This window comes from Grampus griseus, assembly GCF_964374135.1.
Source record: "Grampus griseus genome assembly, chromosome: 14".
Taxonomy (NCBI): Eukaryota; Metazoa; Chordata; class Mammalia; order Artiodactyla; family Delphinidae; genus Grampus; species Grampus griseus.
This window is the reverse complement of record NC_139008.1, coordinates 76,993,806-77,011,133: the sequence shown is the minus strand read 5'-3', so window position 1 is coordinate 77,011,133 and position 17,328 is coordinate 76,993,806. Positions and strand designations below refer to the sequence as shown.

General features: G+C 51.5%; 1 protein-coding gene across 2 annotated transcripts in view; it reads left to right on the top strand.

Annotated features, from left to right (window-relative positions):
- Nucleotides 1-236: 236 nt before the first annotated feature.
- The window catches only part of PTGIS (prostaglandin I2 synthase), a 44,337-nt gene continuing 27,245 nt past the window's right edge, over nucleotides 237-17,328 (top strand). The window contains exons 1-4 of one of the 2 annotated variants that reach the window (XM_082671147.1): nucleotides 237-285; nucleotides 9,144-9,267; nucleotides 11,061-11,239; nucleotides 13,757-13,900. In XM_082671147.1, the coding sequence (XP_082527273.1) occupies nucleotides 9,238-9,267; nucleotides 11,061-11,239; nucleotides 13,757-13,900 (353 nt within the window). In that variant the 5' untranslated portion in view covers nucleotides 237-285; nucleotides 9,144-9,237. Of the gene's footprint in view, nucleotides 286-1,462; nucleotides 1,590-9,143; nucleotides 9,268-11,060; nucleotides 11,240-13,756; nucleotides 13,901-17,328 lie in introns of those variants that run through there. The other variant, XM_082671146.1, reaches the window with a different exon arrangement.

Genomic DNA, 17,328 nt, shown 5'->3' with positions numbered 1-17,328 from the left:
GAATGTGGCTGGAGCAGAGTGGGTGAGGCAGAGAGTGGGAGGACATGAGGGCAGGGAGGTAGAGGTGGGAGGGGGCAGATCAAGTCCTTACAGGACCTTGTAAGGACTTGGGCTGTGCTCTGAGTGAGGTGGAGCCATGGAGGGTTCTGAGCAGGATTCAGTAGAGGATCTGACTTAGGTTCTAGCAGGATTCTTCTGACAACTGCGGGGAGAATGGACTGCAGAGAGATGAGGGCAGAAGCCAGGAGACCAGGGAGGAGTAACAGCTCAGCCTGGGGGCTATTGGTAAGATGAAATGAAACCTGTCTCAATTCACCCAGCAGTGAGCAACAGCCCAAGGATTAGAATCAGACATTCTGGGTCCCAGCTCCACACTCTGCTCACTGCCTCACAAAACTCACATGTGCCCTGCACTCCTAGTTTGCACTTCCCTCTACTGACAAGCTCTCATCAATTCTTCACAGCAACCCCCTAAGGTAAAGTACAACTCTGACCTCTGTCCCCAGATAAGGAAGCGGGTTAAGAGAGGGTAAGTTCCCTGGCCAAGGTTTCCCAGGTGTAAGTGGGGTGGGGTGTGTGTAGGGAGTGGAGAGGGTGGAGTGAGGTCCAGACGCTTCCAGCTGGGAGCCCAGGTTCTCGCCAGTGCCCAGGGGTGGTCTCTTGCAGAGCCACTGGCACCAGAGGCCAACACCCTAAGCTCCAGGTAATGTGACAATGTCCACCATATTCTGAGCCCCTGCTGTGCTGCAGGTACACGTGGGTGACGTACACTTATTGTCCCTTACAGCAGTTGCAGATGAGGGACTCAGAGCGGGGTGCTCTGAGCTCTTGTGCCCCCTCCACTGTAGTTATTGAAGGTAAAATAGGGGGCGGTACAACCCCACTCCGCCCAGACCAACAGAATAGAAAACTAATGGACTCTAGCCCATCCGGGGTGGGGTGGCGATGGGATGGGTGAGGGGCGGGGGGCGGCTAGAGTGGTGGAGACTGTTTAGGTGGAATGTGGAGGAAAGGCCCTTCCAGTCCCCTCCCACCCCCAATCCCTCCTCTGCCACCGCTTGACCTCTCATCCTCACACTTTCTCTATCCCCATCACCCCTCCGTCCCCCCATATTCCCTTCCTTCCTCTTCCCCAAATCCCCCATTCCTCCCCCACACCCCCGCGTAACCCCTCCCTCCCTGCACATCCCTTCCCTTTCCCCTACACCATCCCTCCCGTCCCCCGCACCCACATTTTCCACGCACATCCCTCCCACCCTTTCCTGGGCCAGGGGTCGGAGCCTGTCCCGTAGAAGCTGAGCCGAACGGAGTCTCCAAGAGCCACCTCACCCACCCTTCTGGACCTGGGAGGGATCGCAGGCCCTGCCCCCGCCCGTAGGCGGGTGGGCGGGGGGAGAGGGAGGGGCGTGGGGGCGGGGTCGGCTCTGAGACTGGGTCCCCGTGGCCCCCGTGGCCCCCAAGCCAGGCCGGCCGCCTCCGGCGTTCCGCAGCCGCAGCCTGGTCGCCGGGCCTGCCATGTCCTGGGCCGTGGTCTTCGGGCTTCTGGCCGCGCTGCTACTGCTGCTGCTGCTGACCCGCCGGCGCACGCGGTGAGTGCCCCCCGCCCGGCCTACCCCCGGCTTCCCCCACCCCGGCCCGCCAGCGCCGCCCCCGGCCAGACAAAGGGTCGTCTCCGCTCAGGCCCGCGCCCCGGCTGCAACGAGGGGGTCGCCGAGCCAGCGGCAGGCCCACGTCGGAGCCCCCGCTCCAGTCCCCCGGGCAGGAGGGGATCCTCTTCCCACCGTCCCCTACACCCCCCGGGCGAGCCTAGAGGTGGGAGTCCAAGTGTCCGGCCGAAGGGGCTTCCGCACCCCTCCCCCGCCCCGGCGAGGGGGCCAGGCCCAGAGGGCTTAAAGAGGGCTCAGAGTTGGGGAGACGCGCGCGGGAAGGTGCAGGGACGGGAGTCCCAGAGGGCTGCTCACCCACCGCACACACTCGCTCGGCCGGGGCGCGAGAAGCCCGGGCCTGGCCCAGAGAGCGGTGCCTGGGACCTGCAAGGGGGTTGCAGGTGAGAACCGAGAGTCACGGGTGCAGAGTGGGTGCGTGGACATGCTCGGTGTGACCCCCGGTGGAAGAAGCCCCCTCCCGCTCTTCAGCCTCTGTCTGGATCGTGCACCAACTCGGTGTCACCCCCCAGGCTTGCTCTCACCCCCATTACACAGACGGCAGAGTTGAGGCTGGGGAAGGCAGAGGCCCTGAGCGATGCCCTCTTACCGGCCCTGGAACCACCTTCCACAGGATTCCCCGATCCGGATGCAGGGGCTGAGTAGGCTCGGTATTTCCCTCTGCCAGAGAAACTCAGGCCCACAAAGGGGTCTCCCTTCTGCGGAGGTCTACTCGGGCAGAGTAGAACCAGAACCAAACGCCTCAGCTTCCTAGTCCCCAAGGTTCTCCTGCTCCCTTGAGAATCTGCGATTTAGGAGAAAAGTAAAACTCACCTATCTCAAATCAAGGAGATGGCAGTATAGATCTTGTTCTTTTTATAAAATATTTTAAAAACTAATTTGAATTGCACAAGGAATACATTCGACTTAAGCACTTATCCCATTGTAAATAAGACTGAAGCCCTACTAACCACTCTTCCGACAATTCAGGACCTCTACTGTTGATTAATTTGAGAGGAACCTCCCAGATCTTTTAAAAAGATTTTTTATTTTAGACTGGTTTTATATTTACAGAAAAGTTGTACAAAGAGTTCCCAAATACCCCTCACAGTTTCTGCTATTGTTAACCTCTTACATTATCATGGTACAGTCATTAAAACTAAAAAAACCAACACTGGTCTGTTACGATTAACCAAACTCCAGACTTTATTTGAATTTCATCAGTTTTTCCGTTAACGTCTTCTTTCTGTGCTAGGATCTCATCCAGGGTACTGCCTTTGGTTGTCATATCTCCTCAGCCTCCCAGCTGTTTTAAAAATTATTCTTATACGCATAGACATTAGCTCGTAGATAACACAGGGCGGTGGAAGTGTGGTGTGTGTGTGTTTAAATCAGAGTGTCTGAAAATTCCAGAAGTTTTCTGGAAACCTTTTATTTTTAAACAATGTGTTAGTTGAATTTCCACACAGTGAGTTCACGATCATTTTCTTCAACCTCTGGACGCCTTTCCAGGTGAAACTTAACACCATACATTCAATCATTTGCCTGGAAAAATGAAAACGAAAAAGGCTACAGATAAGTTTCCTTATAGAGAAATAAATTATTTTTCCTAAGTTGTTGGCTTTTTGGAAACTCTGTACAGAGTTGTTTTCAGACTGTACCTTTGCTGTTTTCACTCCAGATTTTCGTTTTGACATCCGTCCATGTTGCTATGTGGAGATCTAATTCATTCTTTCGATTTTTTGTGTAGTATTCCATAGTATGAATAGGTGCAGGTTTCTTTTTTCCCTTCTATTCCTGTCCCTATTGAGGGACTCAAGTTGTTTCCGGTGTTTTTGCTATTTCAGGCAATGTGCTGGGCTCATCCTGTGGGGCCTCCTAGTCTGTGCTTTTCTCTGGGGCAGATGAGGGCAGCCACAGAATACATGGATTCTGGGAGGCTGGGTACCTGGGTGCTTAGCATATGGAAACTCCCAGCCTCCAGGAATAAGAACAAGTTGAGTAACTGCTCTCTGCCTTAGTTTCCCAATCTTTATGCTGTTTTTCTTTTTGGCCACACCATACGGCATGCAGGATCTTAGTTCCCCAACCAGGGATCAAACCTGCGCCCCCTGCAGTGGAAGCGCAGTCTTAACCACTGGACCGCCAGAGAAGTCCAGTTTCCCAATCTTTAAAATGGGAATGTTGATGGAATCGCCTGGCAGTCTAGTGTTTAGGATTCCGTGCTTCCACTGCAGGGGGCACAGGTTCGATCCCTGGTCAGGGAACTAAGATCCCACAGGCCGCACGGCACTGCCAAAAAAAACCCAACAAAACAAAACAAAACAGGGAATGATGACGATAATAGTAGGTGAGAGTGGAATTGCTGGATTAGAAGGAATGCCAAACATAATTTTAGCTAATTCTTGCTATCAATCCAGAGAGCTAATTTGTCTTTGAGGGTGAGTTGTTGATTTTTACACCTGTGGACAGCTTAGCAGTTTCACCAGGTGGGGTACTGGGGAGAAGTGTGGGTATGGGAGTCACTGACAGTTGTGCGGGTGGTAGTGTGGACCCTGGGGGGGCAGAGTTGCGTGGACCCTTGGGAGACCCCACAGGGGCCGGAATTTAGGCCCCCGATCTCATTTTCTCCTAACTTGGAGATGGGAGCACTCTTGTTACCCCCATTTTACAGAGGAGGAAGGGAAGGCAGCAATCAGCCGTGTGGGCAGCAGCTGGGGATGAGAGGGTCACGCCCTGCATCCCTGCCTCAGAACAGTGAGAGTGTCCGTGAGGGAGGCTAGAGACCGCAGACCCCAAAATAGAGCCTCCTTCGCCCCCGCTGGCCTCTGACTGAGTCACCCTGGAATGTGACCTGGGCCTCAGTTGGATTCAGGGCCCGGGGGCTGAAGGAGCCTCTGGCACATCAGGACTCAGACGCCTGGGCTCCCGGCTTCCTGCCTTTGTCCGCAGCTCCTTGGAACTTTTCAGGGGAAAGATGAGTGCTGCCAGAAATAACACCAGGCTCGCTGGGGAGCTCCGGTGGCAGGCAGAGTGAAAGGCAGGGGAAGGAAGCCCCACCCACACCCCAAAGATGTCTTAGGGGAAGGTCTCAGGCCCTGCGCTTGGGAAGGTCGCTGGAACCTCTCTGTGTCTCAGTTTCCTCACCTGCAAAGTGGCTGTGCAGATGTTCACTTGGGGTGACTTGGGGCCAGGGTAGCATCAAGAGTGTGGGCTCTGCAGCCAGGCCTGCCTGGGTTAGAAACCCAGACCCTCCACGGTGGGCCCTCGGGCAAGTGGCTCAGCCCCTTCTGTGCCTCAGTTTCATCTGCTGTAAAATGGGCTTGATAGAAATACAATGCTTCCTTCCTCAAAGGATAACACAGTCAGGGCTCATCAAGTATCAGCCATTATTCCCAAGCAAGGAAACCTTTGCACCTGGCATATAGCCGTTGCTCAAGAAATGGCACCCGGGAGTCATATTGGTCCTGCTTCTCAGACCCACCCCAGCTGCTCCCCGGTTGCCAGGTGCCAAGCACTGTTCTATAGCCCCCTTCATCTTCATCACAGCCCAGTGTAGTCTGTAGTGTCGTCACTCCTCTTTTACAGGTGAGGAAACAGGCGTGGGGAAGCAAAGTCACACGGCCGGCAAGAAGCACGGCTGGGATTTGAAGCCAGGAAGTGTGGTGCTAAAGTCAGGCTCATGACAACCATCCTGCCCTCCTGCCTCTTGTGCAGAAATCGCCGCTGCCGTGTCCTGTCTCTGGGCTCAGACCTGGACTGGAAGAGGGCAGGTGCACGCTGGGCTCCTCCAGCCCTGGGCTGTGCCAGCCTTTAAACGGAGCCTTCAGGAGAAGCTGGCTCCCAGAGAGGCGAGGGGAAAGGAAGGGTCCTGGCACGTCCCCAGCACCCCCTTGGAATCCCCGAGCTGCCCCTTTGCGAGTCTCCTCAATGATGGGCTCAGAGGCAGGGTGGGCGTGGGGCGAGAGGAGGAGGTGGGCGGGGGGAGGCATTTCCTAATGCCCTCAACCCTCACCTCTGGTTCTGCTTCCATATTTCCCAAACTCTGGCCCTCAAATCTAGCCAGTCTCTCTGTCCACCACCTGTTCCCCGCTTTGGGTTATGTTGGGGGACAGTCAGACTGAGGAGGCAGGAGGCCATGGTGGAAGAACGTAGACAGGGAGGGGAAGAAGGATGAAGGGAAGGTGGTCCCCCCTGGACTTCTGGGGATGGCACAAAAACCCCCAACCTGGAAGTGGATGAGTCGGATGCTAGGCCTGGCTCCTGGAGGATCACAGCCTCCACTCCCACCGTAATTGCTTTAGTCTCCTGACACATCTCCCTCCCGCCTCTCGCTCTTGCAACCTTTATTTATTTCTTTGGCCGCACTGCGCAGCCTGCGGCATCTTAGTTCCCCGACCAAGGATTGAACCTGTGCCTCCTGCAGTGGAAGCGTGGAGTCCTAACCACTGGACCGCCAAGGAATTCCCTCTTGGAACCTTTTAAAAGCACAATCACATCACTTCCTAAATCCTACTTCCTAAATCACATCACTTCCTAAGTCACATCACTTCCTAAATCCTACCCTCCAGAGGGTTCCCACCACACTTGTAATAAAAGCCAGACTCTGTCCTCGGCCACTGGCCTTCTTGGTCCCCAGGTCATTTCCAGTCTTTCACCCCCACATCCTCCACTCCCACCACAGTGGCTCCTGCTGTCTTGAGAACATCACCAAGTGCACTCTTGCCCCAGGGCCTTTGCACTTGCTCTTCCCTCTGCCTGTAAGTTTCTTCTCCCCGCTCTTCCTTCCAGTCTCTGCTCACATGGCACCTCCTTGAAAAGGCCCTCCCTGACCACCTTCTCTAAACTAGCACCTCCCCACTATCTCGTATCACCCTTCTTTCTTTTTTCTTTAATGAGATGTATTTCCCATACTATAAAACTCACCCTTTTAAAATATACAATTCAGTGGTTTTTAGTATAGCCACAGGGCTGTGCACCCATCACCACTGTCTAACTCTGGAATATATTCATCACTCCAAAAAGAAACCTGGTACCCGTGAGCGGTCACTCTCCATTCCACCCTCCCCTCAGACTCTGGAAACCACGAATCTACTTCCTGTCCCCATTGATTTGCCTTCTCTGGACATTCATAGAAATAGAATCATACCCTATGTGGCCTTTTGTGTCTGGCTTCTTTTACTCAGCATGATGGTTTTGAGGTGCTTCCAAGTTGTAGCGTGAATCAGTACTTCACTCCTTTTCATGACTGAATAATGTTCCACCGTATGAATACACCACATTGTGTTTATACATTCATCTGTCGGTGGACATTTGGGTTGGTTCCACTTTGGGGCTATTATGAGTAATGATACCATGAACAATAGTGTATAAGTTTATGTATGAACTTATGTTTTCAATTCTTTGGGGTATATTGCTGGGTCATATAGTCACTCTTTTAATCTTTCAAGAAACTGCGAGACTAGTTTCCAGAGCAGCTGCACCATTATATGTTCCCACCAGAAATACATGAGGATTCCCATTTCTCCACAGTCTTCCCAGCACTTATTTCCTTTTCTTTTTTTTTTTTAAACACTATGGCCATCTTAGTGGATTTGAAATGGTACTGCTTGTCGTTTTGCTTTTCATTTCCCCAATGACTAATGATGTTGAGAATCTTTTCATGTGCTTACCGGCCATTTGTATATCTTCCTTGGAGAGCTGTCCATTCAGATTCTTTTGTGCATTGTTAAATTGGGTTATTTGTCTTTTCATTGTCACGTTTTAGCTCCTTTATTTTCTTCATCACACTTCTCGCTCTCTGAAATGATATTGCTTCTTTGTTTTTGTCTGTCTCCGCTTATTAGTGTGTAAGCCCTGTGAGGTCAGGGCTCTCCACTTCATCTTCCCTGTTCACTCCTGTATCTCCAGCACCCAGGACGATGCCTGCTTCATAGTTAATATTTGGTGAAGGTGTGAATGGAGCCGCGCCCTCAGAGGGTGGTTGGGGAGGATGAGATGAGACATTCATATATCGAATGCTTGGCCAAGGGCAGGGCCCAGTGCAAGTGCAATGTCAGTTTGAGTATATTAGTTATCTCTTGCTGTGTAACAAATTACCATATAGTTGAGAGCTTAAAACAACACCCATTTATTAGCTCACACTTCAGTAGATCAGAAGTCCAGTACAGTGTGTCTGTGTTCTCTGTCCAGAGTCTTACAAGGCAGAAATTAAGGTGTTGGCCAGGCTGCCTTCCTATCAGGAACCTCCAGGGAAGAGTCTGGCTGAATTCAGCTCCTTGCGGTTGTGGGACTGAGGTCCCCATTTCCTTGCTTGCTGTCAGCCAAGGTCCACTCATAGCCCCTAGAGGCCCCATGCATTCCTTGCCTTGTGGCCCCTTCCATCTTCAAAGCCAGCAGCAAAGAATCTCCCTTACGCCAAATCTCAGTCTCTTTTGCCAGGAAGATCCCTGCCCCTTGTAAGCCCTGTCCTCCCCTGATTAGGTCAGGTCCACTAAGAAGAATCATCCTTTCTCAAAGTCAACTGTACCATCTCCCTCACTCAGTTGTAGGTCATTGTCGTCATATTAGAATTCCATCCACCGTAGTGAGGTGTAGATATGTTATTATATCCTCAGAGGAGTCCCTCTGGTCTCACAGATGAGATTTTGACCTTGAATATCACACACAACCTTCCTACCCCCTGGCTGAGCTACCTGTACCCCTGGGGCATCCCCGCAGGCCATGGGCATGGCGTCTGGCCTCCTGAGAGACCTCAGATTCTGAGCTGGAGAGGGGCAGTCAGGGGTCAGCGACAGGGCAGTTCTACCACCTCCTGCTATCCAGCCATGCCCTCCAGCCTTACCCTTTCCCGGTGGGCATGAGAGGAAGTGTGAGATGACCAGGACCCTGGTCCATGCTGGCTCATACAGAGAACTCTGTATCCTAATACCACTGGGTTCTGGAAGGTTCTCCTACCTGCAGAGAGGTGACCACCTTAACTGGACCCCCCAGTATGTACGAACATCAACTGGTACCCCAGCTTCTGCTCTCAGCCCCCTGTGGTCTACTCCCTACTCAGCAGCCAAAAGCCACTTGTAAAAACCAAAGCCAAATCCTGTCCCTCCTCTGCTTCGAGCTCTGATGGCTCCCCCCTCACTCAGAGCAAACGCTGAAGTCCTCAGAGCTGCCTGCAAGGCCCTGCATGGTCTGGCCCTGTTACTGCTCCGGCCTCACCTTCTACTGTACACGTCTTGTTCCCACATCCAGCCACCCTGGCCTCCTCACTGTTCTTTGCACACACCAGGCATGATGCAGCTTAGGGGCCTCTGCACTTGTTCCCTCCGCTTGGAAGCTCTTCTTTGAGATATCCATGTGGCTCCCTCCCTCACCGCCTTCAGGTCTTTGGTCAAATGTCTCCTCAGGGAAGCCTTCCTCTCCACTGAAAATCTCACGCCACGCCCCACACTCTATCCTCTTCCCTGCTTTATCAAATGGTGATAAGTGCTGTGGCTTCTGCAGGCGACCTGGCGAGCCTCCCCTGGACCTGGGCAGTATCCCCTGGTTGGGCTATGCTTTGGAGTTTGGAAAAGATGCCGCCAGCTTCCTCACTAGGATGAAGGAGAAGCATGGTGATATCTTTACTGTAAGTGCCTCTTTTGCCTCTTGGGAGGGAAGGGGATGAGCAGCTGGGCCTACTAAACCTGGTGTTTACTGATTTCTTCAATACCCATCCATACACTAACCATCCAGTGGTCCAGCCAACTTTCTATATGCCTATCCAACTGTACATCCAATGTTTATCTAACATTCATCCCTTCATTATCCCTCTAGCATCTTCCCAACATGCAGCTATGCAGTCATTTAATATTATCCAATACTTGGTGTGTTCATCTAACCGACCTCTATCCATTCATTCAACTTCCATCTGTCCCACATCCACCCATCCATCTAACATCTGTCCTTCTGCCTATCTGCCCAATATCTAAGCAGCCTTCTTCCGTCTTAATATCCATCCAATATTCATTCATATATTCCATTTCCATCAACCTCCATCTATCCACTCATTCGTCCATCTTTCTAAATATTTAGCCAAAAATCTGTCTCTCCATCCACTTGTCCATCATCTGTTCCTCTACCTGTCTACCCAATTTATCCAGCATTCTTCCACTCATGGACGTAGCATCCATCCAACTTTCAACCATATATTCAGTTTCCACCAACTTCCATTCTTCTGCTTATCTGCCCATGTTTCCATCCATCTGCCACCACCACCCAGCATTTGATTATCTATCCTTTCAATATCCAATGTCTGTCCACTCTATATACATCTATTTACATCTCTCTCCATCCACCACTTCAACATCCAAACAACCGTCACTCATCCACCCACCTTCCACGTCTCCTTCTAACTTGGAGGTTAGAAGTGAATCCAACATTCACCCTTCAATCTGTTTACCCAGTATCCACTTAGCATCCTGCCATCCATGTACCCAACATTCATTCATACATTTAGTTTGCAAGCACCCTCTAGCTGCCCATCCATCCATCTTTCCATCCAACATACATTCAATGATCTATCCTTCCATTTATCCACCCATCTAACCATCCATCCAACAGCATTTTTCTTGGATATTGGCTTGTATTTTATAAGAGAGTTTGATTACCATGACTCACAGACCACATTTTGAAAACAAGGCTAAGGCAGTGGGTAGTTGGAGTTGTGTGACCCCCTCCACACACATTTGAGGGAAAATGCCCTCACCCTTGTTGACTGCAGGATTATAGCTCTCCAGTGCTGTCTCCTTCCTGTCTTGAGCAGCATGTTACATACAGAGCTCAGCCTCCCAAAGAAGGTTTTGCTTTCACATCCACTAGCATTTATCCAACAACATCCATCCATCCTTCCTTCCTTTCTTCCATCCATTTATCCACTCATCCATCCATCCACCCACCCATACCTATAATATATCCATTTATCCACCAACATCTTCCCATCCACCCGTCTGTACATTCATCCATCCATCCCATCCATCCATCCATCCACCTACGATGTACACACATCCATCTGCTGCTTCTGTGGGCAGACTCTCTCCTGGCTGCTGGAGATATGACATTAACCAAGATAACCGTGGAAGATGCTTAAAAGTGAGGTGGTTAAGAACATAACCTTTGGTTCAGAAAAAGTGCCGAATTCCTTTCCCAGCTCTGCCACTTCTCAGGTGTGTGGTCTTGGGCACGTTATACGCCTTATCACATTTCAGCTATAAATGGGTGAATGATGGTCCCTGCCTCACAGGGTGGTTGTGAGAGGTAGATGAGGGGACATTGTCTGTTAAGTAGCTGGTGGGGCCACTGCCTGTCACGGGGTAAGTCGACCTCAGAGAACTGCTGTTGTTCATAGTCGTACTCCTCACTCCATCCCTGCCAACTTCCCAGGTGCTGGTGGGGGGCAGGTATGTCACTGTCCTCCTGGACCCACACTCCTATGACATGGTGGTGTGGGAGCCTCGCACCAGGCTGGACTTCCACGCCTACGCCGTCTTCCTCATGGAGAGGATTTTCGACGTGCAGCTTCCGCATTACAGCCCCAGTGATGAAAAGTCCAAGATGAAACCGTGAGTGGCTGCAGATGGTACCCATGGGTGGGCCAGGGTGGGCGATCTGCTTCTACCCTCGTAGTTCAAGTCCTGTGTGAGCTGAGCTTGTTTCCACAACAGGTGTCCAGTAAAGACATTTCGTTTTGTGAAAACAAACAAAAACAAAACAAGAAGCAACCCTAGAGAATTGGGCTGAAGAAGAACTCTTTACTTCCCAAGAGGCAGCTATGATTTTTAGTAGAAGGAGACCAGGGTTGGGGTCAGCTAGATCTAGATTCAAATCTCAGCTTTCCCACTGCCTAGCTTTGTGACTTTGGGCAAACCACACCCCCCTCACCGAGCCTCTGTTTCCACATCTGTCAAATAAAGGGAGGTGGTGGGGTGATTAATGTTTTTGAGTCCATACTCTGTGCCAGGCATCATGCATGATCTCATGAGTCTTCACAGCAATGCTGGAGGGTAACTTACAGCCCCATTTTATAGATGAGGACACGGGGCTCAGAGAAGAGAAGTGACTTGCCCAAGGTCACACAGCTAGGAAGCGGTGCAGGTCCTGAAACATAAGTAATACTTACAAAAGGACCTGTGAGGGCATTTACCCTGTATTCGTTCATACACTGGTCACCATCCTAGATGCAGGAGCGCAGAATGACGCCAACCTCCCTCTGAAGACACCTGCCAAATGCCAGGTGTTTGATAGGCACGTGTTCATATCTGTGCAACAGCTTCAGAGGTAGGTATTTTTATCCATATTTTACAGATGAGGAAACAGAGGTTCAGAGAAGTGAAGTGACTTACCCAAGGTCTACTGCTAGTAAGCGTCAGAGCTGGGATTTGAACCCATGTCTGCAGACTCCACAGCCCATTCTCCTCCCACCGAGATACTGAGGAAGTAAGACCTCCCCTAAAGAGTGCACACGGTCTGATGGGCATCTTTAGCGATCTCTCTCCAGGAAGGCTCACCTCCTGGAGTCAGGAAAAGCATCTAGAAGGCCGGGTTTTGCAGGACTGCTAAAGCTGAGGAAAGGCCAGCCTCATGAGGTGAACATGGATGAGAGACAATGCTCAGTCTGACCTTGGCTTTGTGGGACAGCTGCTAGGAGTATTCCTGAGCCTGAGTGTCCTGGGTCCTGCTATTCTAGGGGTTCCATTAGCAACAAGAGTCCACAGTTCACTGCATCCTACCCCCCCCCCCCCCACCCAGGGAGGATCCCAGTTTCCTCCAGTGTCTACCCTCAGGAGTTTCTGGGCATTTCTCAAAAGCTGGCATGAGGTCTTCTGGGCATGGCTGCCACATGTGTTGGGGGCTACTGTCTCTGTCAAGGACTAGTGCTTGGAGTGGAGTCAAGGGAACAGCTGGAGCAGGGTTGATCACTGTGTCAGCTCCCATGTATTAAGCACTTACTATGTGCCAAGCGCTATGTTAAGCCCTTCACACACATTATCTCACATGGGTCGTATCGTTTTTCCAACAGTGAAACATCCCAGAGCTTTTATTACCTGGAAGTTCACGGAACCCCTCTGGATGCTTTCCCGTCTTGAATTATCCAAGAACCCAGGGGCTTATTCAGTCTAAAGGAGTCCATCCTATGTCCAAACAGCAGGTGGCGACAGAGAGCCAGAGCACCTGATGGGCACACTAGCACTGGTCTTGTTGCTGCCACAAGGTGTCGCTGTTGAACACGGGCTCTGCACCACCCCATGGACGCTTCGCTCGATGCAGTGGGGTCCTTTATGGTTTAGATCCTTGTGCAGTGTAGAGGGGCCTTAAACTTAGATAGAAGATCCCATCTTTCCTGGCTTCTAATCATACATTCAGTCATGGCTCAATATTGACTGTACTGTGGGGGCTCAGTACAGAGGGGCTTCTGGCTTCAGCCACATGCTCTCCCAGAACTGGTTCTCTCCTCAGACTCCTAGGTACTCAACAACGAGACCAGATCACCAGCCAGATTCCCTTATTCCTCATGGAGCATTCACTTGGAGTCATGTTTATTAGCAATCCTTGGTCCAGGACACTTTATCCAAACAGGTCTCCCTAACTTTAGATCTCAAGGAGAAAGGGCTGGTTTCTTAGTTCTCTCTCTTCTGCAAGTCTGTGGGTTCCTTATCCAAGCTCATGTGCCCCGAGAGGGGATGGCTATCATGTTTAAAAGTTCACACTCTGGAGTTGGGCAGATCAGGGTTTCAGTCCCAGCTGTATCACTTACTGGCTGGGTGACCTTGGCAAATCACTTTCCTCTCTGTCCCTGAGTCTCTCCATCTATAAAATGGGTATCATAATAGTAACTGTTATCCCTGGGGCTGTCAAAAGATGAAATGAGATCATTGTGCTTGGCAAAATAAATAGTAACTATCATCATTGTGGATGATCATAGAAATAATAATATTTTGTTTAAGCCAATCTTCCAAAAGCCCTCATTGCCACTGAGGCACTGGAGCCCTGGGACTCTGAGCTTTGGCCAAGGAGGTGCCTGTGTGCATATATATATATTTTTGGAAGCTACACTCTCACACCTTGGTTCCTTGCCCCAGGACTCTCCTCCACAAGGAGCTCCAGGCACTCACGGAAGCCATGTATACCAACCTCCACACTGTCCTGCTGGGTGACACCACGGAAGCAGGCAGTGGCTGGCATGAGATGGGACTCCTCGAATTCTCCTACAGCTTCCTGCTCAGGTGAGCCCAGCCCTCTGGACCAGTCATTAATAGTGGCCAAGGGAACCAGGAGGACTTTGTGGTTGGGGAGGCAGTTCGGGATGCTCCAAAGCAAAGGCTGCAAGGCGACATTTTGTATCTGGGACTCTTGAGTGGTCACCTGACTCAGCCTGTGAGCTGTAAAGGAGACACAGGCCAGAAGAGGGGCCTTGCTGGTCACCCAGATGCTTGGTGAGAGGCCCAGTGTGGCAAGGAGGTTGGGCGGGGGGATGAGGTCAGAGAAACTGGCAGAAACCGGGTCTCACAGAGCCTCGAGGCCATGGAAGGCTTTGGAATTTATTCTAAGTGAGATGAGTGACATTGGGGGTTTAAGCAGGGGTATGACACCATTGGACTTAGAGTTGGTTTTTTTTTTTTTTAAGGGAATTCCTTTATTTTTATTTATTTATTTATTTATGGCTGTGTTGGGTCTTCATTTCTGTGCGAGGGCTTTCTCTAGTTGCGGCAAGCGGGGGCCACTCTTCATCGCAGTGCGTGGGCCTCTCACTATCGCGGCCTCTCTTGTTGCGGAGCACAGGCTCCAGACGCGCAGGCTCATTAGTTGTGGCCCACGGGCCTAGTTGCTCCGCGGCATGTGGGATCTTCCCAGACCAGGGCTCGAACCCGTGTCCCCTGCATTGGCAGGGAGATTCTCAACCACTGCGCCACCAGGGAAGCCCGGACTTAGAGTTTTAAAAGCTCTCTTTGGCTGCCAGACAGAGACTAGACCATAGTTCGGGTGGGTGGCAATGAAAGGGAGGCAGGGGGACCTGTTAGGAGGCTGTTTTAGTTGCCCAGGTGAGACAGAATGGTGGCCTGGACCAGGCGATGGCAAGAATTCGGGTAGCTTTGGGGGATGGGGTCGGTGGAACCTGCTGGTGGATTTGACTGCGTGGTGGCAGGGATGGAGGAGCATGGCCACAGGCAGTGAGGGAAGGAGAGCCAGTAGTTTTTGGTGGCATCCCTAATGACCAGCATCTCATACAAGCGAGACATTTCAACCGCTCCAAAAAAATTACAGCAACACAGTTTGAGGATAAAGGACAGGCATTTGCTGACACATATGGGCACACAGGAATATTTATGACGTGTGTGTGTTCTTGTAGGCTCAGTGTGCACTAATTTAATCCTCACAACAACTCTGTGAAGCGGGTACTTTACAAACCCCATTTGACAGATGAGATAACTAAGGCCTGGAGATTCTAAGTCATTTGCCCAGAGTCCCATGGTTGGGGTCCTGGCAGGGCTGGCTGCAGAGCCTACACTCTCAAGCACGACCCTTGGTGTGTCGCCTTTTTCTCATTTCACCCTGGAGTGGTGCAGATACCATCAAGGGCTGTGATTGGTCTGGGTGATGCAGGTCTGGTCTACCCTGTCATATGGTGTGGAGACTGAGGTCCAGAGAGGGGCCGCTAAAACCACCCAGCAAGTTCACAGCAGGGCACTCCCAGGTCTCCTAGCTCCTGCCATCCCATATCCTTGTGCGGGCAAAGAAGTCAGAGAAGAAGCTGAGGCACTGGGGGAGGTGGGGGCCACGCGGTGGCAGCTGGGTCCGTTTAGGTTCATGGTAACAGCAGGCACAGTGCAGGAGGGCAGACGTAAATGGATCCCTGTGTCTTCAGGGCCTGAGCCCTGGGCTGCAGCTCCTGCCTCCTTGGGCCTTTTCATTGCCATCTGCAGCCCCTGAAATAGAAAGGCAGTGGGCAAGTTGGATGACAGTCACATGGGTACAGAGGTGTGTGTTCACGTAGCCCGAGACCGTGAGATTCCAACCTGTCCTGTGTGGGCCCCTGCCTCACTCAGTCACGTCCAGAGTTCTAACTCTGATTCCACTGGTGTTATCTCATCAGCCTCCTTGCTGCCCCTGGAACAGGCCAGGCATGCTCCCAACTCACGGCCCTTGCAGTTTCTGTTCCCTTGCCCAAGAATGCTCTTCCCTATATGTCGGCATGGCTCCCGCCTCACTTCATTCAAGTCTCATCTCAAGGGTCACCTGCTCAGGGAGGTCTTTCCTGCCACCCCATTTAATATGATGGCCCCCTCATTACCCGGCCCATTCCAGCTTTTTCTTTATGGCTCCTAGCGCCACCTGTAGGCCATGTGTGTATTTATAGGCCGTGTAATTATTTATTGCCTGTCTTCAGCTGTGCCAGGTGTTATTTTGATGTGGAGGCGCCACAGGAAGGGCCTTCGTGTCCACAACGTGAAACCTCGTGGTCTTCCTGGTTTTCTTGTCTTTTGGGGAGGGGTTATTTTTCATCGCCTATTTTTGGTAGCTATTTTATCTAAGGAACTAGTTTTCTGCTTTAAGAAAAAAACCAGTGCAAGTAGGATGACAAATGGTGACAGATGTTTAACTGCAGTGTCACAGAGACCGCAGGGCCTGGGGAGGACCGTCTGACCCTGCCAGCTTGTTTCCGTCTAAGAGGGGTGGCCGTGACTCCACTTCTGCCCAGGGCTGCCAGGCGGGACTGTAGGCTGCCAGTGGTCAGGCTTTCTCCTTTTTCAAAATGAGATGGAGGGGGAAATGCAGAGTTTGTATGAATTTCCCCAAATGTTTAAATGTGCATTCGGTTGTTTTTAGGAAAACTCTATTAACCAAACAAAACACGTTTCTGGACTGAATCCAGATTGTGGGCTGTGCCTTTACAACTTCTGCCATAAGGAGACTGAGGACATTCTTCTGAAGAAGAGGGATCCAGGGAGGAAAAGGAGGAGGGAATTCCTTCCGGGCTGATGCAGAGGCATCAGTAGGGCCGACGGGTTAGACTCTATAGGTAGCTCGTTTCAGCTGTTCTGAAGGAAGGATTCCTCCTTTTAGTCCAGTGGGATGGGCAGGTCTTGAACTCGCCATCTCTGGGGGGCATGGAGGCCAAAACTGGATGAGGGGAAGGTGAGTGGGATGCAGGGAAAAGGTGGGACAGTAGCTTGGATAACTGAGCTCAGAATCATGGTGACCCCATATTTTCTTCCAAGATCAGTGTCCTCAGGATTAAGTTCTCACTATCCATGCATCCATCCACCCATCCTCCCTCCCATCCTTCCATTCATCCATTGATAGAACATTTATTGAAGACCTACTACGTGTCTACACTGTGTGAATGAGGGACAAAGTGGGGACCAGACAGGCCTTTCTCAGCCCCATCCTCCCTCATTCCTGCTTCTTTCCTCTCCTTCTCCGGAAAATCCCTGTCCTGGGAGACCCAGGAGGGCCTGAGGGGGCTGCATCAGGGCTTCACGGTGTCTCTCTCAGAAGTCCTGGCCCCTCTCACCACGTGGAAAAAGTGAAAACCTGTGGTTTTCCTCCCAGGACTGAGGCCAGTGGGGCTGGACTCCTGGAGCATTAAAAAGTGGCTGGTGGGGCTTCCCTGGTGGCGCAGTGGTTGAGAGTCTGCCTGCCGATGCAGGGG